At 42.4% G+C, this 26,294-nt stretch overlaps 1 protein-coding gene across 2 annotated transcripts; it reads left to right on the top strand.

Annotated features, from left to right (window-relative positions):
- The first annotated feature begins 7,668 nt into the window (after window positions 1–7,668).
- LOC111242973 (uncharacterized) lies at window positions 7,669–24,825 on the top strand. Of its 2 annotated transcripts, XM_086993065.1 has the most exons (7): window positions 7,669–8,349; window positions 17,719–17,885; window positions 19,804–20,220; window positions 20,460–20,594; window positions 21,286–21,564; window positions 21,959–22,115; window positions 22,323–24,825. In XM_086993065.1, exons 3-6 carry the CDS (start codon window positions 19,824–19,826, stop codon window positions 22,054–22,056), a joined length of 909 nt encoding a protein of 302 aa, XP_086849191.1. In that variant the 5' UTR covers window positions 7,669–8,349; window positions 17,719–17,885; window positions 19,804–19,823; the 3' UTR covers window positions 22,057–22,115; window positions 22,323–24,825. The 2 variants fall into 2 exon arrangements, with proteins under 2 accessions (XP_086849191.1, XP_022643682.1); XM_022787947.2 differs by lacking the exon at window positions 17,719–17,885.
- Window positions 24,826–26,294: the final 1,469 nt, after the last annotated feature.

Genomic DNA, 26,294 nt, shown 5'->3' with positions numbered 1-26,294 from the left:
GGACGGCATTTGCTAATTTGGCTTGCTGGATAGCCTCGAGAAGCTCGAAAGATGAAACCTTGAAGGGCCAACACCGATAGCGACTGCCGTTGTACTTTACACCTATTTTCTATTCTAGTTGGCTTTTTTATACGGTGGTTCCGCTATTGTCAGTGTCACGCGTCCTGTATGTTTCTGGGTATTAGACGAATAACAGATGGCGATACGCAGAGACAATTCGGAAGTAGTCCCTTACGTTACGAAATAACCGGTGGTATAACCTAATCTAAATGAATGCTTACCCGATCTGCTGTGACATGCTTTTCTCTTAGACTTAGCCTGGAAAGTAAGGACACTTCTGAAAACAAAACGCTGTCATTCTTCCTGAGTTTTGTGCTATTTTTGCTCTCAGGCCGGAAAATCTTATTTCTTTATTTTCCTTTTTGTTCTTCGAGCTTGAGGCACCCTGCAAAGAGATGAACACTTGCGACTCTTTTTTTAGTTCTAATTTGAAAAAGTTTTGATTTTTCCCATATTTTTCACCGAGCCGTAAGGGATGGCTTTAGAAATGCAAAAAATAAGAGACATGTAAATTGGCCACCTGATCCTATCAATGCTACCATGCGGACCAGGCCTGGATCCCAAAAAGCTACTGGTCACATCGTTGCGAAAGGACAAGATCGTCGAAAAAGGCCAAATGTCCTCGAAGCAATCGTTCGTGCTGGTCGCGACGTTAAGTTGTGATCCGCGTGACCGCTGGCGCTGAAGTAAAAAGTGGAATAGAAGAACTAGTACCAGCAAGATTCCACTTGACCAACAAAAGGGGTCAGACGTGTGGCATACAGGGCGCTAACGGTCGTAGACCGCATGAAGTGGCCGAACTGGAATCGCAAAGACGCCGCAAAGAGGAACCACCGGGTACGACGGAAACGTCAGAGTACCAGAACCTTTCAGGGACTGTGGCGATAGCACGCAGCCGCTAAAACACGTTTCAAGCACGCAAAAGCATTCAGGCACCACAAGGGCGCAGTGCATAAAGGACACGCAAACGCTGCGTGGACGCAGCATCATTAGTAGCAATGGTTGCGTGTTTTAATCAGAGTTTAAACAATAAACTGCTAGTTCTGACGCAGTTAGGGTACAAAGGTCCTCGTCGCATTGTCAAATTGTCTTCACCATTCAAGGAGGTACGTTCTTTTGGATAACTGGACAGCCTTCATTTCACTTCTGGAAGATACTGGAATTATTACAGCACGTTTTAAATAAGATCACCCAAATATTACCCTAATAATTTTTTGGCACAATGCCACAGCATTGGCTACAACGATGACTGCTGTGCTTCTTCAATGGGCTTTACTAAGCAATATAACTTTATATATATATATAACTTATAATATAATTTAGTTGATTAAGAAATTTGCAAGCACGGATTGACTAATACCGTAATACTCTGTACTATGCTTGGTATTAACTACACGAGCCGTGCCTGCCATAAATGTGTCAACATTAGATTTTAAGCATTCAATCATCTGAGCATAAGGGTCAGTTATTTTATATTAAGTTCACAACGTGTTAGTTAGATAATTTCATATCAGTTTAACCGATTAAGTTAAATTATTTATTTACCTTAAAATCGGCCATTTCTATCATGTCCGTGTATTTCCAAGCTAGCTAAGGTTTTGGACCAATGTATAGTAGGCCGAGTCTGTTTACAGATATATAAGTTTGTTAGTAAATAGCCAATAAGCCTACGAAGCGTTTTTATTTAGGGCCATTTATAGAAGGCTGTACGAAAGTTTTTCGGAAGATCTTATGAATAAAGCCACGTTTGTTAACCAAAGCGTATGGTGTTCTGAGACCGTTATAGATAGAGGTCCGATATTTAATAAGAGCAATAATATTAACGACGGTGGTATGAATAGTAATTGAAGGCTGAACGAAAATCAATGTGAAGAGATAAAAAATAACACATAAAATATACTATGTATAATTGAAGTACTTTCGACAAAGATTCCTAGTTGTTTGTTTGTTTGTTTGCAATAAAGAGTAATGCGCATCGCTGTACGAACGTAAACCGTTGGACACAGCGGCGAAATATTTTTCCGTCCAAGTGCTTCCTGGAATGGGGCAATAACTCGTAGCAAACACCATGCCACCATGGCACGCTTCAAATCGCGTCACCCTAAACGGAACATGGCTTCAAAATGAAACCTGCACGCGAAAGGTAAACGCTTAAGTTACGAAACGAACTGTGTTTTATGCCTCTCGAATTCAAATGCTTTGCCCCAATCCGAGCCCAAACCTTGTAGAATGATTACCACTATCTCTGCTGGAGCGCTACCTGTGCTGATATTCACGAATCGATCAACCCAATAATGACAGACTTAATATAGATTGTTTGTTTTGTTTCGTGTAGAGTATACAGAATAAGGGTACTACCTCGAACGTGAAATGTGGTCTAAAAACTTTACATACCTTATATATACATCGGAACAGGATAGAGACGCAGTAAAGCTTTGGGTGTGGGGTGGCCAAAAGAAGCGTTGGGCTTTTATACAGTTGCTGTGCTGCTTAGCGTATCACCCACGACTGGGGCAATAGACCTTTGCCAGCTACTACGTAAGTCCGAACGAACTATCGTAGATTATTTCTACATCTGTTCGGTACAATCTTAACATTGGATTTTAAGCATTTAATTGTCTGAATATAATGATCCGTTTTTAAGCGAAGTTCTTGTGCATTCGTGATAAAAACTGTAAGCAGAATTTGATTATTTTTACAACAATGGAGAACACAAGCGACAAGTGTTTCAGCTATGCGGTATCATCAAATCACTCAAAGCTATAAAGACGCATCGAAAGGGACATTCTACAGCTGTCACCTATATCAATCAGCGCTCCGATAGCCTCTATAGCTAGAGACGTTTGGGAACTATACTTAAGCCGATATTAGATGCTAACGCCTGATGCTAGAACAATGCTTATAAAGGCCTCTCTAAAAGCACTCATCGGACGCACTGTTTTTCTCTCTAACCGACCACCCCACATTCGGCCTTGTCACAAGTCAGAGAATCAAGCGTATTCTGGTAACAGGCAGAGCCGTAAAATCAATGTGAGGTGGTTAGAGTTTACATCTCGCGTGACCATTCACGCTAAATTCTCAACCTTATCTCCTCGTGCCTTGTTAGGAGGCAATTTAAATTTTGAAAGCCTCTTCATTCCATGATAATGGCCAAATATGCGGTGGTCACCGGTCCAATTCTTTTTGGTGTGTTCGGTATTCGTGTTTTTATTTCCGGGCCCAGGTAATTCCTCCACTGCGACGAACACTCTAGAAAGGTCATAACTAAGGACCTACGGCCCAACCGGCCATGTAAGGACTAACCTCTAACTGCTAACCAACCTAGGCCTTTGTGTGGAGCCTGCCATCGTCCGCCACCATTCAAACAACTTCGGTGGTGCTTCGTTTCACAAAGCACGGCAACGTGGCAGCAGCAGTAGCATTGGACGTCTTAATTTTCGCAAATACAGCTTCGTTACAGTATTAGGAGCTGGACATTCACCTTGCTAGATGCTTAGTTGCTCGCCACTTCTCTTATTCTTCAGTGAGACGCGAATAAATAAGGTACGTCCGCGAGACAGAGATATTTCACCCAAAATGTCTATTTTGCTCTCTGCCTACCTAGCAAAGGTTCACGCTGGCATTAGGCTTACCTCTATCCGCGACTCCGAGTGCATCGTTTAACGTATACGATCATACTCGCGCCGCTTTTCTCAGCCTGTACCAAACTCGAAGCTTCCACGCCGTCCGCGAACGTTTTCGTTATACACCGGGATTCGAATCAATTATGAGGAAACACGCCAGACCCTGAATTGGAGTCCTCCACTGGACGCCTTCCTGCGAGGTGTACACGCGACGGCACCCAGCGCGTACGGATGCTCAGTCTTAGCCATTGTTTACCTTTGTCTAGTCATCACCAGATGGTAGTGTTATCGCTAGCCATCGGTCTGTGCTGAGTGTATAGCGTTATGAGATTACAGTCCTGTCCCAGAGGCGGCCTCTGGTGGCTGGCCGGTTCCGGTGTGTCGATTAAGCGAAAAGCGACCCTATGGGATGCGGGGTGATGGGGAAAGCGGGAGACGAAAGTTAGAACAGCATTTCTTCCACTGTGTTGGTAGTTCAAAGAGGCTCGTAAGACATGATGGAAAAATGTCGCGTCTTCAGTGGCTGGCGTCTGCTTGAAAATGCGACGCCTCTACGTTGCTATCGTTGCGATCATTAAAGAACGCGCAACGTAGCCATAAACCGGTGCTGATCGCAGTTCAGGACCCTCAGAGCCATTATAAAGTTGCATTGCAGATTTGGATTATTACTTTCTTAAACTGAGAGCAAAACGAACCGGGCGTAAGGTGAGAGCAGCTTAAACAGCCACGGAATTTACAATGAAGATTTGTCTACTTCCAGATTATAAGAAGCGTGCTCAGTGGTAACGAGTACTACTGTATAAATACCTATGGCTCGAACGTTGTTCGTTGAGAAGAGGTCATTCGAAAGCTGTCGCCTCTCTCTAAACTGGTAACTCTGAACATAATGAAACTGAAGAGTTGTGAGGAAAAATGTCAAAATAACGAGCGGAGTTCGTGGGAGTCCTGTAACTAACTAAAATTGATGTTGCGAACTTCGTTCAACTAAAACTATATAGAAGCGGGCAAGATAGACTTACATTAAATAATAGGTATTGCATTAATAGAGGGGTTTGCTTGTAATTGAGTGTTGCCCCGCCATTTTCGTTGCTAACAAATATGGCTTCGTCTATTGTATAGCGATGCTGATAGCTCACTGTCGCCAAATCTACTTACCACCATCTTATCGATAGTGACGGTTGCGTGAAAATAGCACATTAACGCTCCCTGCAAATTCTAGTGATAAATATAGTTGATAATCGGGAACAGTAACGGCAACGTAATCAATAAATTTAATTTCTATACCCCAAAAAATAATCGAGACACACGTACACATCCAGACAGATGAAATTTTGTTAATTTCAAACATCACAAATTTCATTTTATACTTTGTCCATTCAAATCAGCAGGTAGAGTTTACGCATTTTGGTACCTTAAGTGCGATAACAGAAATGTAAATTATGTTTCACTTTTCGATATATTTTATACCTATTTTATGTATATAGTTAGGCAAAAAAATTATTTTTCTGTAAGTAGCGTGGAAACACGATATTTCTACCTTCTGGCCAAGTTTATTGTCACATGATAAATGTCCTTAGAGGCTATGCTTGCAATTCAATGTGCTTAAGAGAACTTAAAAGATGATACATTTAGAATAAGTTTAGTAAACAAAATTCTGATGATCAAGGAGATTAATCCGTACGATTATTTAGTCGCAGAGATATAATTTTTCCGTGATACCGGAAGCAGCTTTCGTACAGCATGGCGATCTATCTTTTTAGTGACATTTGGTTGAAGGGGAAATGTCTAGTTCAGTAACAAATTACAGGAACAAGACTCGGGTTTCGTGGAAGTGGGCTTCTTTGAAATACACAGAACCAAGAACCATTTTTTGGGAATTGCATCGCTAGTAGTATACAGAATTATGATATAGCGAATATTTCGGCACTAACTGTATTCCTAAACGTTGATCAACTTTTCATCTGTGATACATCGACATATATTTAAGAAGAAAGAGAATATAGAGCCTTTGGCTCGTGGCTGGATCTGCTAAAAAGCTCTTTTAGTTCAAAAATCAAAGGAGCCGGATCTAGCGTCTAGAATAATATCAATGGAAAACACTACGCAATTGTGTACACTTTGTTACCTGGTTTGTAGTGCAAATATTAGCCCGTCGTGGCTTCGAGCAGTCGGCAGTTCGAGCGAGAAAAATATTATCACGTTGACCTTTTTCTGGCTTTTTTAACTACTGAATAATGGCTAGATAACAATATCACGGCTTTATTATGAAAACGAGAATAGATGGTTAGTTAATTGTGTGCCACAGCACTTTGTGTATTGATATCTACTTGCTTGATATAGTTACGCCTTTGACCCTCAAGAGCAACAATATTCTGTAGCCCAATGTTACTGAAAATGGGTCGATATCATCTAATATTGACAGGTAACGCTCCGAGACATAATAAGATTTAAAAAAAACATAAGGAAATCTCTGAAAACGTTTGGTTATTTTACAAATAATGAAGTTGATACTACTCTATTTAGCCACTGTCAAAAACGCACATCATTCTTACTCTATGTAAAAATGTTTGAAGCGATCATTTCGGTATATATACTAATTCTGCTATAGACAGTAGTTTGTATGTATTAGTAAAAACGTCTCCAGCTCAATCAATATGCTTCAAAGATCGCAGTTTCTCTTGAAATCACCCTGTGGTCCTTCGTTGGCCACAACTGCTTATTTCTGTCATTCATATGGTGAACGCAGCCTCATTCATAGTCTTCAAATTCTTCAAAGGCTAAATACATGGCGTCACTGTACAAAATTGCCACAATAGGGTAGAATCGTGCTGACACCCCCTTCTGTTACGTCGTAGCTCTAATGACGCAATTCATATGCTATCGTCTTCTTATATATTGCTATATTTCGTTCAAAGTTTAACTCGAACTCAGTAATGAATGACGTGTAATGAATCATATGGACATTGCAACGCTATCTGACTGCACACATAGAGTATTAAGACACACCTGCGTTGTACATCCAAAGCTTCCAGCGTTGTTGTCTGGGACCGAAGCGCTCATTAGCCTGTGTAGGTGCGGCGAAAAGGTACTTCAACGTCGTTAATCGTTACTCAGTTGTTCGAGCGCAGGGGTTGGCTACTGCCACCAGCGTTCCAGTCGTGCTTTTCCGTCGATGCGCGGCCTCAGTGAAAATGATGTTGCCAAATACCTCAGTGTACTAGACCTTCTCTTATCCCGTTCTCCCATATTTTAGTCTCGCTTATCTACCCAGCCTATGTAGTATATAACTCATAATGAATCGACTCATCCATTCGTTCCTCACCGACTATTCCTCTCCCTCTCTCTTTGTATCGTTTCGACTTCAGCTGATGGTACTGCACCTGTGGCGCAACTAATTGAGGTAGTTTACTAGCTGGCGCGCAGCCAACGTAGCATGTCTGCTGGGGACTAGGGGTATCGGTCGTCGGCTACGACCAACATCAACATGCTACGGTACTGTGATATAAATTGTAACGATACCTCGAGGCTCAGCTCTGGTACCTCCGGTCCCATACCATGTTCACTGTATACGTAACTCGAGTGAGGCATCGACTCCTTGGCGATGTGGTCCTCGGACCGGCCCAGTCCCACCTCTATGAGATCCGGCAGAGCCCAATCTAGGGGGTCCTAGCTTGTTTTCAGCGCGCCGTCTCTGCTCTTACCAAGCGTCGTTTGCTTTTGCCGGAATAGCAGTACATACTGGTCGACGAACGATACGAGCGCGGTTCACACCAAATAAAGGCACACCTTGAGCTGTACCCTTCCCCTCGAAAATGGCTATATTGCCGCAGCGACACCGCGTCAACACCGCTACCCCCACCAGCACGACGACGACCATTAGCCCTACGAGTGGCAAACTTTAGAAACCCGTCCTTTCCACATTTTCCCTTCCCCTTTGTAGACTGAGGAGCGCTCGTGGCCTGACGGTGGCTGTTGGCCAACTCAGTTGGTCCATAAGAATGACCCGAGGTCTGCAAGCGACTCAGTGATGTTTCGAGCGTGGTTAGATTCGTGTCAAGTGAGACGCGTCGGAAAAACGTGTCATACGGTTCACGTAGAGCTTAACGAATGCAACATGCGCTAGGACAATAACGGTTGGTATTAAATGAAGCCAGCCTTTTCGGAAGTTAAGATTACACCGTGTAATCATAGCACTTGTACACGTGAGGGAAACTACCGACTGCGTCGTAGGTCTGGCGTTGGTGATTCGACCGGCTGAAGGGCGTAAATAGAAACGAGTTATAAACAGCATTCGTTTATTGCGGTATCTCGTACATGTGAATGGTGCACAGGATTTAACTATTCTATGTAATACCAATGCTGTGATTGGAACGAAGATATGATGAATGCGACTGCGTGTTTGGACGTATCGAGCAGGGTAGACGCTGCCGGTGAAGAAAGAAGACAGACCGCCGACGGTCGAACGCATTCGCTTAGCCATTGAGTGACCCCGATCATCACCACCATCACAGCCGTCATCGTCATCATCATCATCGTTGCCGCAGCGGGACGGTAAAGCGGGCAGTGGCAGCAACGTAGCACCCACGTGCTGCACAAGCTATGCCACTTGGTTCGTTCGGCATGAATGCCGACCGACCTTTGGCGTCAGCGAAAAAGGCCACTCGAGGTAAATATCTTCATAGGAATATTCACAGGTAATGAGACGGGACACGCGTAACGCGAAGTGTTGACTGATGCATTCATTGTATAAGCAACTATGTCACGTGCGCGTAGTGGAGATGGCAGGACACGCTAGTTAGAACAAAAGTAGAGCTGATCATAAGGAGGGAATGCCTTTACATGACGATGATGATGGCGATGATGATGCTTGATAAAAGTGATATATTGACTACGAAAGTCCTATATTGTAGTCATACAGGGTATATGAGAATCTCCCCTACGAGCATATATGCAACAGCTGCTTTAAAATATCTATGCATAGATATAGTAGAGTGACTGTCATCAATAGGAAGAAGTAGAAAGCGGAACTGAAATCTTAGCATGTTAACATCTCAATCCGTAACCGGTTTATATTGGGGTGTCGCTGATGGTCGAGCTTCTCTCCTCTGCCATGACATTGGTCTTCAGTGTTCGTCGAAGATAGATCAATCGAACAGCTTACATAATAATAAATTGATACACGTTCGAGAAGATCAACAACGTATTAAACGTTTGTGTACAGAGAAAGTTGTTTAGGTCGACCGGCTATCCTCTCTGATGGAATCTAAAGGAGAGTTCTCATTTATATTATTATGTTATTAGGCATTGGTGGGGTGAAGCAAACCACAGCCGCGCCACACGATACATGTCAGTGTTAGCTATCAGGAACAATAGTTTGTCAATATTATTTCAACAAGCCTTTGTATTTGACGCCAGTATACCGCACACTTTCCCACGATATAACATTACTTAGCAGCTAACTAAAATACCTTAACTATATATTCTAAGAATATGTATCGACAGTACGATCTATATGCTTGACATGATATTCTCTATTACTGTGCCTTATGAATATTGTTTGCGAACATCATTGCCTGACCTTCATTAGCTAAAAGCTATGACAGCTGAGCGATTCGGAAAACGTAAGAAACACTAGGTTTTTTTTTTGTTAAATTGCGAAATTTACGAAAACAAGTCAGCCCATTGGCGTATGAGTATCGGTGGAGTATAAACGGAAACGAAGCGAAGTTTGGCCCTTCCTACAGCTTGCCCGTCCTCTAACCTTTCCCCTCAACCAGACCCATTTCGCTTCTCTTATTCAAACCCATACAGCCAAGTGGGTCATATCGTAATGTTTGCACAGCTGCTCATCGTATCCCACATGGCGTTCACATATATTTGGGTATTAGCCGGACTATTCTGCTCTGTGCTAAAACGTTCTATACAGCACTGTTTTCGCTCGCTGCAATAGCAAATGCAATCAAATATTGCGTCATCCTTATCCGCTACTTTGCATTTCTTACGCTGTAATGGTAACAGAGGGATAGAGGTAACGGGAGCTTAGGACAAAGGTCATCCCACAAACATGGTTTCACGTGAGCATCAGCCTTATAAGATCTATACGTGCTTTAGGTATCGATACGTATTCCTCCGCTAGAGTTGGCCGCGAAACGGGAGGCTTCGATTCGCGAAATCTCAGGGCGCGGGTATTGGATTAGATAGCAGGCGTACGAAAAACCCTACTTTGATCAACGATGGCTGTTGAAGGAAAGGTGGAGTTTTTGAACGACACACTAGCAGTAACTCTCCATTAAGCGAACGGAATGGCTTTTTCGCTTCCTGTGCACGTTCAAATGCTGCTTGTTTAAATGGTGATATGGCACGACGTAATTTACATCTCAGATGCGTCAATCGATCCACGCTTCAGGGCACCAGGCAGCTCTCTTTCGATTCGTTTCGATAATTAGCCCTAGCTGTCAATGAAGCGTACTTCGAGTGCTATCCTCGAACTATATTTCTGAATAAAACTTAAAAGCAGAACTTAAAAACACATATAGAAAATGACTCCAGAACGAGACGTCAAGAGCTTTCAACTCTGGCGCCGCTTAAAAACTCTTTAGGTTACGTTTACCCCAGATCAACATAACCTAAAGAGTTGTTTCATGTTTTCTCGCACGGCTTCATCACTTCGCATAGCTTAAGTGCCGCTAACTAAGGAACTAGTGGAGGAAGATATTAGGACTTACAATTGGGAATTTTTCCTTAATCATCCAATACTATATGGCCTTGGTAGACCGTTTCGACAAATTAAGGCACTCGAGTTACTTATTGTTGAAAACTTAATATCTTCGCTGTTTATAAATGTTTATATCAAAATGGCGAATGTTTAGACATTATCATTGTTATCGGCATTGCCAATTTCTGTTTACGATTTTCATTGTCAAATCCTGTTCTAATGGCAAGTACTTGTGATTTAGCCGCATCCGTCCGGTGCCGTAACCAGCTGCTGTCTTAGGGGGGTGAAAAATCAACTAAAAATCACAAGAGACTGAGTAGTGTGGGTCGTTTTTATCGCAATGTATCAAGCGAGACCTCCATTGTGCGTTTCGTTGAAGAATACTCTTCTCATCGTCCGCAGTAAAACAGTGCTTTACATGATCTGTACATCGAAGTAAAATTCCCCATACTTTAGTCTTTATATGAATCTGACAGTTTTTGAGCGATAATGCTATTTGCATACATTTTGCAAGCAGTATAACCGTAGTAATGGAACCCAATGTCGTATATATTATGAAAGGCATATGTAATAAATAAAATTATTCGAATTTTGGGGGCTTAGCTTAATTTTTAACATATAATGATAATAAGTAATATCTAAAAGCCGAATTTGTCCTTACGTATGTTGTTAGCATTCTTGAGTGAATACTAAATAAATAAATAACTATTTTTTATTTGTAAAAATGTCTTGTGCTGTTGTTCGGACTTGAAGCAGGCAACCCTGGCCCTGTTCACTAAGATTCTCTATGTTTCAACTTCTACGTCCGTCAACGCCGTTTGAAATTGCTTATTAAGCCTAGAATAGACCTCCATCATTGAACATCAGATTGACAACCAGATTGTATCAACCGGCAACTACGTGAAATTTGTTACTACCTAAGATTGCGACTGAGGACGTTGCTCGCACATAAATAAATAAAATTTTCCGTTTATCCATTAGCATCCTGCTGCCGCCGCTGCTGCTGCTGCTGTGGAAATCTCAACAAAGGAGAGATTATATCTAATTAGACCGCGCCTACTGCCAGTCAATATTTCGAGACAAAAATAATGCCCTCTACATGCTCGACAGCGACTGAATTTCCGGGAAAGGTTGTGCAGTTCGATGCCCCTGTTGGCAAATGCCAGTGAAATTGGAAAAGCCAGGGACGCAAAGCCTAAATTTGACAATAATCTAAGTGCACCCGGCATGGCCGTACGGGTACCGTTCCATTTATCTATTCAGCCAAAAAGTCGTCGTGCGCACGTGATTTAACGAAAATCAGTTAATTTGTTGGCGTTTTAGAAGTTGATTGTATACCTAATGCTTCACTTAGCTCACTTTTAGAGAAGCTTGAGTTCTATGAACCCACATGAACCTACCTTCTGGGCTCGTTAGATATTAAAGCGGCTATCCTTACAAGAATGGATGGGTGCGATTTTTTACTTTTTGCCTTAGATCACATTTTAAGGCGTATTGACAACCTATCCTCTCAATCGTTTTGTTTACGCCTGTACCTCATAGACAACCAGATCTTGCGCAAAAACCTTTAAAGCATGTTTCTTATTTGCAATGGTAACGCTTGAACGTCAATATTGAATGAAGGGGGGAACAAGACCTTTTCGTAGCAACACCGCGCACAACGCACTGCTTTTTGAAAGAGTCTGTGTTGCGCGGGTGTGACCCGGACTGTGGCTTGCCGTCTTACTGAATAAGCAGCACGTCCAAGGACGTTTCAAAGATATAATTATTCTCACTCTCTGCATTGCCAGTACCCTTGTCCGAAAAACAAATGAGCGAGGAATATTTAAAGGACAACATCTGAGTAGAAGTCCACTACATAGGCCTCCTTATGGAGATGGCAAATAAAAGCTACGGCATACTTTCGCTTAAAGCAAACCCATTTAGCTGGACAAATCTAGCTGTGCTCATTCAAAGGCCATTCCAGGATGAGCCAAGAAGTAACTACCTGTTAAAGATGATTCGGCGATGATAAGAGCAATATAAATTAATGCTACGAAATTGAAAGGAATGAATAATATAGAGTCATATGGGAGTGAACCGTAGGAAGAATAAACCGTTTAGCGTTTGCCTCAATTGAATCAAATGTCGCGTCATGTTAATTTACTCTGTCCAAGTTATAATGATGGTGAGGGATGTGACGATCACCACGTCTGCTGTGCAAACGGCACATGTGATGGCATGGTGGGTAATGCGTTTGACTGCTAAATGCAAGAGGCACGTGGTGGTACGGGTTCGGACCCGGGCGTGAACCCACGCTTCGTTTCGTGCCGGAAGCCAGCCGTTCGGTAAAATGCCTAACGTAAATGTCGAAAGACTCACTGCATCTCTGTAGCAAGCAGCCGGAGCAGTACCGAAGCCGAACGATGGCTTCGGTATTGCTGTCCTTCGGCTTATCGCTGCAACATGGAATCGGCCTTCTGAAATGGCTGAAAGTTAGGGAGAACGACAAACTCAAAAGGAAAGGGGAAAAAAACAAAGGGTAACGCATGTTACTGCGACATAGTAAGAGGTACACGGTGTTACGGCGAGAGGTGTGATTTCTCTTTGAAAAAAAACTTTTTGACTTCTTTGCAGCGTTTGGATCTCGAAGATTTGGGACTGCTCCGTTGGGACGCCTCCGTCGTCACAGACGCAGTCACGCCGACCAGCAACGGCGGTAGTGGCGAAGACAGCTGCAATGCTACCGGAAAGCCTCCGAGTGCACTGCTCCGACTGCATTGTTGCTGGAGTATTCGAATGTGTAAAAGGAATTGATTATTGGCAGCGGTCGCGCTGCTGAAGTAGTGCAAGCGACGTTAGCGGGGCTGAGGTGCAGTGGGAAAGGGGGCAAGGTGGGTTTGATGCATAAGGAAGCCTTTTGTCTAACCTGGGCACAGAGCCAGGTAGCTAATAGCAAGAACAATATCAAGAGAGAACGAGAAGGCTTCAATAAGAAAACTTTATAGTTCGTCATGAACTTATCCTTAAAGTAGCAGCAGAGTAACAGCAGCTGCAGGGAATTAGGGAGTCACTCGCCAGGTCGTGACATCAAACTTTAGTAGCAACCACTGACAACGCTAAACGTGGCATCCTCCAGCCTTACAGCCTGCCTCTTCGACCTTCAATTTCCCGAGTGAAATCTTCAGAGCAGTTCCTCCAGATCAAAAATCGAACGAAATTTTTAAGATGCTGCTTACATTGACTGGGAAGAAGGTCTGCTCTTCGCTTTTATTGAGATTCTTGGCCTCTGTGAAAGCTAGCTAATAGATGGTCGGATAGAGGTAGAAAAAGAATTGGAGCGATGGGAGTAGCGGTAAGGCCTGTTGATGCCAAGCTGAGTCCTGAGAGACGGACGTAGTAAAAGACCTAGGTGTTTCAAGCTAATATGGTTAAACCTAAGAAATGTAGGTAGGATCCAACAAAGCCACACGGGATACCCGAAGGTTAGGTGGCAGCCTGCTAGATAGGAGAACAATACAACCGGCCTCTAAAACACCATTATCGACGAGTGTTGTCTATTCACCAAGTGTTGGGTAGCTCTTGTTCTAAGACTAAAAAAGACTATCAAACGCTTCCCTCGGATGCAGCACGTTAACGTACATTTAAGCACGCTAAATAGCTGCGTTAACTCGATCTGAATAAAACTAATAATGAGTTTTCTGCTGGCCGATGTAAAGTATAACATTGGCCGCCATAGTTCAGATAATATATCCAAAGCTGTGGATATTAATATAGCAGTGTTTCAATTAAAGACTTCTGGAGCGAGCAAACTGGAAACATAACAAGAATTCGAAGCTAATATTTCTCAATGCATAAAAGAGCTGATTTTAGTGGCTTACTCGAAACATTTTTGTTTCGCGGCAACACTTCGCACGTTTTCTAACTCGTCTGCATCCTTGTCGGGCCTGTGTCAGACCCACCAACATCGCTGGCAAACCCCACTTTCGTCTAGCAACAAAGAAATGTGTGCTTACTGCGAAATAAGGGCTATTACGAAAGAGTGAGGTGGCGGGCTCGGCATACGCCTAAATCTCATAGACAGAGACAAATAACATAAAATTTCCGTCTCGTTTCCGCTGACCCACGTTCTGCGTAGCCCAAGGCCATCCTGTCCCGCCTGCGCTCCGACTGCCTTGGTAATACTGCACACTCTGCTCAGCTCTGGCGCGTTCGGAGTTTCGTACCCGCCAGGACAACGTACTTTAAATTGTCTACGCCATCGTCAAGCATCTGTACCACCATTTCGCTGGCGAAAAGGCCGAAAAGGACAAGCCGATGGCCGCCGCAAGGATATTGTTGGTGACTGTTTGTCTTGGAGGACAACAGTCTTTGGATGTGTTTGCGTTTGTAAAGAATCTTGCCCCTCTTATTCGTACTACACACACACACAGACAAACACATATATTGACACACACACAAACCCATCCAGGCACAGATGCGGACCTATAGAAGCGCACTCATTGCTGCCAGGACGACTGCCGGCGGACAACTCACTGGGACTGTTCGTCGTTTAGCTTCTACTTGCACTATGGTGCACCGTAAATGCACTGCTTATGTTCTTCGTTTTCTCTTCTGTCCTTCGTCCTTTCGCTTCCTCCCGGTTTCCCATTTACGTTCCGGGGGTCACCAGCGCTGCGACCTCGACCGACCCCGTTTTCCTCTACAAGATCTTAGCAGAAGGGACCGCGGCTACTGCTCCTGGGCACGTTCTAGCCAATGCTAGTGCTGGATAATAATGGGCAGTAGTTTGCAGAAGCCTTGTAGCCTACTGCCTGCCAAAACGGCAGAATGAGACCCGCCGTTCAAGTGCCGTGACTATTCTACTATTGCACCTAGCACCATTACTAACGTACCCATAGCACCACTGTTATTTTCACTGGGAAGTGGTGGACAAAGATGACTTAGCGGTGTCTTTTGAACTTCTTTAGCTGAAGCAAAGGCTCAAAAAGATACCCTCGAGGCACCCATCTGCTATTCTCCCTCTTCGGCCGGCTCGGTTTGCTCTGGTCTGTTCGTTTGCATCCACACGATGACCGGTGGCAGCAGCAACGTTGTCGCCATTGTTTTCCTATGGGGTCTCCATTGCTTTTCTCTATGCGTCCCCTTTTCGACCCCAGAAAACGTGTCCATCGCCTCTTTACGTCTCTTCCAATCCACACACGCGCACGGACTCGCTGCCTGACGCCTCGCCGACAGCTTCTTTCTTTTGCGCTGTTGTCGGGGCTAAACGGAAAGAGCCACTTTGCTAACTTCCGGTCAGTCGCGTCTATTGAACGCCTTTGTCCCTTCGGGTATGACAACATACACATCGGTCAGAGCAGCGGCGTTAGAAAGCCTTTATGCTGTTTACGCTATATATACGCGATTGTGAGTACACTTGTCCGTACTATGCACAGTCTGCAGGCTGATTTGAGATACTCGCTTAAGTTCCATTATTACGTTTTCAATAGGTAGAGACTTGCAGTGAAATGCAAAATAAATATTCATATAATGCAATTGAAATTAGCAAAAAGCATAGATGGGTTGTTTTTTTTTTTATAATAACGTCCTTGCATAGAGATAAATTAATCACAACGTAGAAACTACTGGAAAAATTATTGTGTCCTAATTAACTTGCGACGCTGTATATTTTAATGTAATAGCGTTTTTGTATGTCTGTGGATTTTGATCGTAGCGATAATAACCAAATAGCGAGATGCGAAAGTGGGGTCGCTGGAACGTCTAGCCGTAACTTTTTTTTTTCGCTCGCTCTATCTGTTAAGTAGTTCCGTACAGAAGAATCCAACTTCACCTGGCTAAAGTTGAGTAAATTGACTAAAGAATGAGCAGTAATAATATTTTCCCCTTCATGCTAGAATGGTTAGACCTTAAATGAAACCTTTAAACTGGATTGGGTACGTTAATCTAGTATTTGCATTTGTTAGGATACCATTATGTATTAAAATGCACTTAAGCCTCTTTACACGGTCGCAAATAGTTGCTTTTCATGACAATCTGTGGAAATGATTTTGTGGCGAATTACTTAGAATACGCTGTCAAATTGTCGATATTATCAGGAATACGTCAGAATAAGTATTAATCGAATAAGAAATATATTTCTGTCTTTTCGAGCGAAAAGCCCTATTGTTGTTCGTCTTCTCGTTAACCTTATCCAACTTGTTATTGTTGTTGTTGTCCTTTCGGTCGTGCAGTTACGTGCCTAATTTAGACACATGTGATGGTCTAGATTTAACTTGGACATGGACACGACCTATTTCCTGCTAGGAGCTGGCCGTCTAAAGTAATGCCTAATGGTTTAAGTATGGAGCAGAAAATACGAAAAAGAGACTTTAAACTGGTCGTCTGCCACTTCAGAGTACTGCTAACTTCGGCAAAATGTTTCCAGATTGCCGGAGCCATCAAAAGGATTCAGAAGAAAAACGACAAAATTGGCTTACTAATGATAGATAACATCCGTTTTCATGGAAGTTGCTTACATAATATGTTCATCTCATATAAATGACATTAACAGGGCAAAGCCATTAATAGCGTGCACAATTGATGACGTGTTAATACAGTTTATCTCACTATGCGTACTAGTACCAGTCACAACGACTTTTCTACCTTCTAGTCCTAACAACATATCACTTACATGAACGTTGTTGCCGTGTATCCCATGCAGCATAAATAAAGCTTTTTATCAATCACTGTCGTACTGATATAACGCAGGACGCCATATGAGTACGCCGTCTTAGCTTTAAAGAAGCTCAGGCTCGAGGAGTCGAGGTTGTGAGACCTTGATCCCTTCACATATATTGTCGCTTTCACTGTCAAGACGCCATATAGCCGTATAAATACCCGTATCGTCAACCATTTTGTTAGTCGCTAGTTCTAGCAGAAGCGGACAAGCCTCCTTCGCGACCTTTATCCCACGTTGCCGGCGCTACCCTTCTAAGCATCAATACAGGCTTGACCGAACGCCCGCCGCTTCCGGCTTCTGATGTGTTGTTCTCAGCTGGCGCTTACAACAGCGCGCATTAATGGGTGAAATTAATTTTGCCACACGGATTCGGGAATGACGGTCACGTAGTGCTGTATATGTACCATGTGCTTTGGCTATCTCTTGGGGAACTAGGGTAGAGCTAGCGGCTACCCTTCCAACGTTAGGCTGACCCCGGCGGCGGAGGGAGAAGGGGAGACAATTGCAAGTGTGGCGGTGGTTGCTGCGACTGAGCAACTGAGTAAGTCGAGGCCGGAGATATTAACGTCTAATTAATGATGTTACTCTGTTTGTTGTGTTATCCGTTGCCGGAATGCCAGCCGGTGAAGTCGCTAGCTACCAACATGGCCACCAGCCACCGCCCTGCCATACGAGATGGACGAGTTGCTGCTAAACGAACACAATTACACCTTCTGCCCCCATGGCCCCTGACCACGAAGCTCGTCGATACATCGTAACAGTGGCGCTAGCAGCAGAAGCAGATGAGGTAAACAGCCTATCTCTTCCACCTTCTGATTTTGTGTAAGAGCATTTACACAGACTTTTGGTTCTGTCGCATTTTTGCTTATGTTACAACCTACGTCGCGACTATATGAGCCAATAGATGATGGAAACGACGATCATCATAAATATTGTAACTTTGTACTCTGACCTTTAGGGAATGTCAGAACGTGCGAGCTTCCGTAAGACGGAAGGAGGCTGCTTAACGTTACCCGTCATTTTTAGCGTTAGTTGGACTAAACAGAAATTGTAATTGACAGATTTTGTAATTCCTACTAAAAGTGTCAGACACACATTTTAATGTGATACTAAGACACTGTAATTTTCCGTGCTCGCTCGAGCTCGCATTGTATTAACCGAGGTAAAACGAACTTGCTATTGGATATCGTGTTTGCAGAGTTTTAGTTCTATATGAACGTAGACAAAATCGCAAAACAGTACGCGGCGACCTAAGCAGACACTCTCCTTTACATTGAGCACAGGCCCATCGCTTCTTATTAGACTTCAATGACTGTTGGGCACCATTAAGGTTCCTTTCCGTGTATATATATATTCTTTGTGATGGCTTCTTACGCGAATTTCTCCTTTGCCCCTGTACGGTAATATCGTAGCCGGTTTCATTCCTATGCTCGCAAATCACACCTTCCTGTATATCTTTACGAACCCCATTCATGATTGGCTTCGAGCTTTTTGCCACACTCTACTTGTAAAGTCACTTTACTCATAGTTCCGTCGCTTCCGACAACGACGTCGGGCGTAACTTTCTTCTGATCACGTGCCGTAAATTAACTCCGATGAACGTTGAATTAGACTTCTTGAGTTTGTAAGAAATTTCTTCGAGTGGGAGACTCATGAACTTTAGTACTTCCTTAACACTGTTTTTATCCGATAAACATACTTTTCCATAAAAGTTCCGTAAAATAAGACGCTTTTTTGCCTTCAACTATAGATACTTGCTTAGAGTCAAGCAAAATTAGGAATCTTAGGGTTAATCTAAAATCAGCATATATAGGGTTTGGCATGATTGTGTTAAGGTACCAATATATCTTAAGCATTATTTTTCGTCACGTTTTTAAATATGTTTCTCTTCTAGCATTCGACTTGAAGCGAATCATTATATTTGGTATAATTACTTTATATTGGAGAATTAGTTTTTTTTTTTAGTTATAACATTTGAGGCTCACTCGGCTTTACTTTAAAATCTACTCCTTGAAATGTACGCTCGGTCGAGTCTAGTCGTATTTTCCAGAACTGCAAACCGTGCAGAACACTGCAGCGACGGTGAGCCATTACTCCTAGAAGATAAAATAAAGAAAGCCAAATGCAGCACTTCAAGTTGCATGCAATACGCCCGAAGCAAAACCATAAGTAAATCAGTTGGAGGAACCTTTTTGCAAAGCTCCGTCAGCTGCTTCTATAACTGGGGCATCTGGATAGTTCGAGTTAGCGACGTTAGCTTATTATAACATATAAATGGGAGTAGCTGATGAAGATAATGACGGAATTAGACGTCTCATAGCAAATGATAGCTACTTGCCCCTCGCTCGCCCCCTAATTGAGCAGCGCTTATGCAGGTGCTTTTAATGACACGTTGCCGACTATCAGGCTCATATCGCAGGTGTCCGATGGGCGTATGTGTTAAAGGCGAAGTAAGCTCTATCCAACCTGGGCAGGTTTCCTAAGCCCACAGAAAAGCGCACGATAAACATCTGGCTGGTTGCACTAAAATACCTGGCAGAAGGACAGTCACTGGCATTATGTGCAATATGTGCGCAACATTGTTGCGTACTCTGTTTGGTGCTCCTGTACATTAGGGAAGGTGACTGTATGACTTTCATAAATAGCATTTTGATTATAATGTTAGCGATTCTAGTATAACCGGTGGCATTTTGGAATGGTTTCAGAAATATCTTTACTGCAACTCATGCTTTACGTTCTCACGTGGGCTGGCGCTATTAGCGTGAGAATCGACCGTTTGTCAGTACCGAGTTCAGTCGAAAACGGTACGGCCGACTCGGTGATACTCGATTGCATCTATTCGTACAGCCACGAAGATCAGCAATTGGTTGTAAAGTGGTTCTTCAACCAGGACCCGAAGCCCATCTACCAGTGGATCCCAGATCTAAAGAAAAGATCGTACTCGTCGAAGTCTGGGTTTGACGGACATATAAATCGGTCCTATGTCGCCACTCATGACCCGCTCACACGGTACCGAGCGTTGAATATTCTTCGGCCGACGACTGAAATGAGCGGTACTTATTCGTGTTCTGTCACCTCTCTACAGGGACAGGATACTAGAGCCGCTGATATGATCGTATATGGTAGGTTCTACCAAATTCAAGTTGAATTTCTGCTTGTTCAGGGTAGAGTCGAGCGTGAGTTGTTAAGGTGGATCTCGTACCGATTTGTGAAAAAGGATAAACAAGCGATATTTTTATAAAAAATAGGTTAAATATACAGCGGCTTTTGAGATTTATAATTAACGCTAGATAAAGCTAGGACCTGAGAAGGTATGCTGTTAACCTCTAAGACGTGAACGAAATTTTGTATTGAATTACAGCCAAACCTAAGAAATTCGACCTAAGCTTTCAGCGGCCTGCGCACTCTGAGGAGACGCAATTTCGCTGTTTGGTCGAGGGTATTTTTCCTGAGCCACAGGTTCTTATGTACAGAGTTGAACAGATGCACATTGCCGGTAAGTCCAATCAAAACCTGGATGAACATAGTAGTGCCAAAATCAAGACTTGCCTTATGTTGTAGCCCGTCGATCATATATATATATATATATATAAAATTTCAGACGTTGATGATCCTGTTCGATTTTTAGGCATGCTGTGATTGGTTACGTGCTATAAGCTAGTGGCTGATTGATTCAATAAGATCGCCCAATTCCTTCATGAGGTATCCTATTCGATTTATTTCACTGCATAAAGTTCGGTCTACTATAAAAGTGTCAATCGTATCCGCTGTAAGAAGCGATTCAGACGTTACAAATATTGTTTTTAGAAAGTGCTACGGTGTCTTCATAACACTTTGCATCACTGTGGACATCCGTTGTCCACTCACGCTCGCTGTGAACCGAGATCCTCGTTCATACATATACTTGTATCTTGTGGTAAGCCTTAAAATTTGAGTCTCCTGAGCGCGACCTATCCGTTCGAATAGTGCGGTTTTGAGTATAGCTAGGTACGCAGACAATACTGTTTGACTCTAAAGAAAACGCGTGTAAATACATACAATCGCTCGTGAATTGTCAGGTCAAGGCGATTTCTCATTATTAGGCGATTAAGAGAGCAACTAGGTGATAGCGGAATATAGATGTCATAGGTGGAAGTTAATATGGAAAGCAGGGTAGAAATCGTTAGTTCCATTGCACAATATTCCAGGTAACGATTACTTAAACGTTGACAATATGACTCAATTAAACTACTCGGTCCAGCCGGTGGCTGAAATGGGTGTAGTGCGCGGAAGCGATAAAACGGAGCTGGTGAACGCCCAGGCCCAGCAAAAGCGGGCTGCCCGTGATGGATATTCTACGGTGCTCACCACATCGTTGTCAAATCGGCACTTTCGTAGCCATTCGAGCTCAAGGCACCTGTTCTTTTGTGTTTATTCAATCCCGTCCACTGACATTAAGCAGACGCGAGTACTCGAATTTTATCCAGGTCAGTTTCTCGGCCCAGCTTACTTTGACCGGATAATCCGATGCAACAATTGATAACTAGTTTTTTCTACACATCGTTAATATTAGGCAAGCAAGTATGATTTGAAAGCTACTCTCCTAGGCAGCCAGGTCAGCGGTGGGGCCAAAAAACTAATGCCTATAACCTTCTCAATCTCCTTTACAAAAAAATGAGATCGTTCGGTGGGTAATATTTTAGCTATGATGCGACCGTTTTTAAAATAAGGTGCGTTGGCAAAATGCTTAAAAATTAAAAACAACTTGGAATAGGTGCCGAAAAATACTTTTTTAACAACAGCAAAATATTGCTATAGGGTGTCACATGTGGGTATCGCATTAAAACAAGCCTTTAATATTGTTTTATTTGCTTATTTCAGAGAGATACATCTCGAATTCATGCGCCATTAGCATATCGTTGTTGAGTATAGTTCTAGGACTTGTACTCGACAGGACTAGAGACTGCTTCGTGGTCTAGGTGATGATCAACATTTTAGAAAAGGAAGCTTGAATACAATGTTTGCAGATATAAGCCATGTAAGTATGATGTCACTATAAATTTATTTGACTTTAAAACACTGAACACCTAGGACTGCAACGTTATAGGAGTCCAGATAGCAAAACCAACAAAAATTAGCTAAATTTTAGCGGCCAGAATAAATTACCGAAATCGGTAAGACAGTTACTTTAATTAGCAAAGATATCGAGCAAAAAGTCTGACATTGTTGTTACTTTTAATTCTAGGAGATCTAGTTGGCCGAGCGAACCATCGCCGTAACTTAATGGGAGTGATGGACTAGTGCATCGTACTTAAACGTTTTCACCGGTAGCCAGATCCTAGCTAGCTAGGGAACTGAGCGCGAATTCAGTGAAAGCAGCGCGACTGGATTAGAGAAAAGGATCTATAATAGAAAAACAGCATGGCAGTGTGTCCAGAACAATTCCTTTATCATAGCAAAAATGATGATCGGAAGAAGTAGAAACGAAACTTCCAATGAGTTTAATGAGAAAGTTCCAATGAGGCTAAATAGTTCTAGTTCTTAAATCGAAACGTCTCTCTGTGCTTCACAATATATGGTAACTAACGAAAAACATTTTCATCTGAAATGTTTAAGTTGGCGGAGTCATTCTCTCCTGCTGATTCCGTTGCCCTTTTTATGAACACGGTACGAATTTCGGCTCATCGAAATTGCACGATGCCAAACGCCTTATAAACCTCGTAAGTTGATAGCGAACCTTCCAAGTCTTTCTCAGATTGGTCGGCAGACAAATGAATCTCAACGTGAGCCATCTTGATGTATCAGCTGAGATGAGTATTGCAATATTAAAGGATATGTATATGGGTGTTGTTCGAAAGTTCAGGAACACAACTATTATATTTGTGTATCAGATATTGAGTACGTAATGCCGCTATTCCGAGGACTCTAGCAATCGTTACGGCTGGTCTATTGTAGAACAGTTGTAGTGACTGGGACGGTATTGCTTAACGCAAACAACAACATAAGGAACAAATATGCTCTGTTTCCCATGGGTACCCAGTACAGTTAAGTGAGCGTGACTGTCACGTCTAGTCTCAACCAGCGATAACTGATCATACGTGAAGGTTATCTGTCCTCATACAACTCCGATAGCTCGAGAACGATTCAGATTGTGACCACCGTAGCTGGGACCGCATTGACAAACGGCTCTGACCAAAGGTCACCCACTTCTTCCCCTCTATTCATTTTCGTGTTCTTCTCTATAACTTATATATATATATATATATATATATATATATATATATCTGGTTTGTTTGTTAAATATTCCTAGCATCAAATGGTTATAAACAGCATTCAGTCGGGAGCTTCAAATCTTTTAGTCTTCATCAGATTTCATTGCGTTTATAGTCCTTTAGAAAGAATGCAATAGTAATGAAAAATAATAAGATCGACTATTACTTTCTTTACTTATAACCTTGCTGGAACGGAAGGTTGGACAGGCTTAATCGAGGTCAGGAGACAAAGAATGACGGATCTATTGACATAGTTCATTAGTACTGAACGTCAGAAATGAGGGTCCGGTATCAATTCAAGGACGTATTGTTGACGTATCCGTAATGCGTAATTCTCTATCTACTGAATGAATGAATGATGGCAAATTATGTGTAAGAATGGCTATATTTCAAACCCAGGACGAAACTTGTCATTGTGTCGTTAATTTACAGTTGGATTCAAGTGGAATCTGCTTGGACTTTTTAATGGTGACATAGCAACAAAACAACGAAGATAACACGACAGACGAGTATTGCCATTGATTAGTAATACCCCTTGAAACTCGCAAAAACAACTAAATAACTCAATCAGCGATTGTCAATGGTTTGGATCGTTTACGCCATTTATTTACAATGTGTATATAATGCTATACAAAGTAGTGGGCGAAGTGGGTAGAGCTTATTTAAAATAGGGCGACTACAGGTAACTCTATAGTAAGAGGAAAGCAATACGATTGTACCTACGTACGGTGCTCGAAATGAGGCTAAGGGTAGTCATATCTTGTTTTTCAACAGTTAGATTTTATCTAGGTTAAAAGGTACATACGATATTAAAAAGTGCTGCTATTTTCATAAAAGTGACCGTTTCTAATTTTGTCTTGAGCCCCATACGTGGAACCATAATCCGTACGAAGCAATAGATCTGGCCAGATAAGCTCTCATAGGTGCGCCGATGCAAAGTACTGGATAATGAGTAATGCTAGAATGAAGCAGGGATGAAACCGACGTCATGGCGGGCACCATAAATTGATTTCAAATCTTTCTTTGATAAACACAAATAGTAAAATATTTCCGAATAAAAACGTCTACGTATATTTCTATTCGTGTGCATCTGTATCAGAGCTCCTCGTATGATGACTAACATCCAGGGGGCTAACAAAAGCAATTTTTTCTTTAGTATTACGGATTGGGCTTCGGTGATGGTTGCATGCTAAGAAGTTAGGCGAGGAGCGTAGTAGGACGGCAACAGTGTTCAAATGACAGTATGTCAGATCAAACAGGATTGAGCGGACGATAAAGAAAGTCAAATGCTTTGATCGAGGAAGAGGGCATTTCAAGCATAAGCCATAAGTGCGGTGGCAGAATGTTGACCAGGCGGAACAGGGAAAGTTCGTGCGGCACTGCTATAACTTGATAAAATTTGAGGACACACTCTATAGCGTCTGTAAAAATGTAAATTTACATTTTAGGATAAAACTCAAATTACCATGATTATTACGTAATGTTGTTTTCATTCGTCTGAAGAGGTAACGTGTCTAGATGCCCTGAGGAGTAATTATTGTTTATATATAGTTGTCGTACAATGTGGATCTGTAAAGTTGAACGTGGGGCATATTTAAGCGTGCATAGCGTCATAGGCGTCAACGCTACGGCTTGTTGCCTTGGCTATTTTGACGTTTTTCTGTGACAAAAAAAATTGCAAAAGCAATTTCATACCTGTTGTTCTCTGTATCGCGCATGCATTGAATCGGTACTCTTGTCCCTCTTTGAATTTCCAAATGTAAGGTCTAGAAAATCTGTTTTTCTCAACCATATAGGTATGTTGCGATAGCAAGGCATGACTAGCCTTAAGTCCCACACTTTATCAATGTTGTTTCCGTTCTTTCAGGACTTCTGATTAGCAACTAACAGTGTCAATAATATTCTAATTATAATTATTATCTATGACCGCTACACTTATTTAGTCATGTTATAATAACTGCATAGAAAATAACCAAACTACAAGTTGTAACAAAATTAATTAAATAAATAAATACGTATGATTGTTTAATCGATCAAGGCAATGAATGATCCCGGATAGTACTCAAACGACGTACAACGTTGATTGTTATCCATCATTACAGGTCTAGTCTGTGGGGTTTCGGGCCGAATCGGTCGTTCCAGCCTATAGAATGAAGCGCCTTCTTGCTAACCAATGCGTTGGGCGGGGGCAGGACTAATCCACCGTACCCTCTCGTATCTCTCGTAGGAAAGGAGGGCGCATTGCTGCGACCTTGCTGGCCCTCCCTACGGACTGGTGTGATTGTCGCTCAATCGGCTGGTCGTTTCTGTAATCCATCCATAACCTCATCAGCCCCAGCGTGATTTCTCTCCCTATGGGGATTTTAGGCTTTGCGCTAACCCAAGAGGGCAGGACGCCGGAGAACACAGACCAATCTGACCGTCGTTCACGCCCTTCTGGTCACGTTGCACTGTTGGCCATGTTTAGTACTACCAACAATGGTGCCATCCTTTTTAAGTATTCTTTCTTAATAATCTTGTATGGGCAAGCGCTCATTTTAGTACAAACTCTTGAGTGAGATATATTAGATTCGTTGAAGACCCAGTGAAAAATAGGGGAAACAAACTTAATGTAATATCTAAATACTTTTTTTGTATGTTTATACAATTTTTGTCGTTGGCTATTAGTGTCGTACATTATCAAACAAAGTAGCAAAATAGTTTTGTAGAATTTCAGACAGCATATGGAAGTCTGTGTTGCAGCTCTGGCGATTTCGCTAAGCACCGAAATACACTAAAGAATAACTTGTTTCATTATGGATGATCTTTATGATTCCTCGAATGGTTGAAACGCATATATTTTATATGGGTCTCCTCTCTGCCATGTTTCAACGATAACTATCGCGCCTGCTTTAATCAGTGTTCATCTGCCGAAGTAGCGTTTACTTCGTAAAACTTTTCCCTAT

The sequence above is a fragment of the Varroa destructor genome, unplaced genomic scaffold (assembly GCF_002443255.2).
Source record: "Varroa destructor unplaced genomic scaffold, Vdes_3.0 BEIS01000001.1, whole genome shotgun sequence".
Lineage (NCBI taxonomy): Eukaryota > Metazoa > Arthropoda > Arachnida > Mesostigmata > Varroidae > Varroa > Varroa destructor.
Note: the sequence above shows the minus strand (reverse complement) of the source record. Positions and strands in the feature narration are given on the sequence as shown.

Bases quoted from the DNA above. Each gene is read 5' to 3' on its own strand.
- LOC111242973 (XM_022787947.2), top strand. From the start codon at position 8,283: ATGCCACTTGGTTCGTTCGGCATGAATGCCGACCGACCTTTGGCGTCA. The intron at 8,350-19,803 runs GTAAATATCTTC...GAATGGTTTCAG, and splicing joins AGCGAAAAAGGCCACTCGAG to AAATATCTTTACTGCAACTC. The intron at 21,565-21,958 runs GTCAGTTTCTCG...TGCTTATTTCAG, and splicing joins AGTACTCGAATTTTATCCAG to AGAGATACATCTCGAATTCA.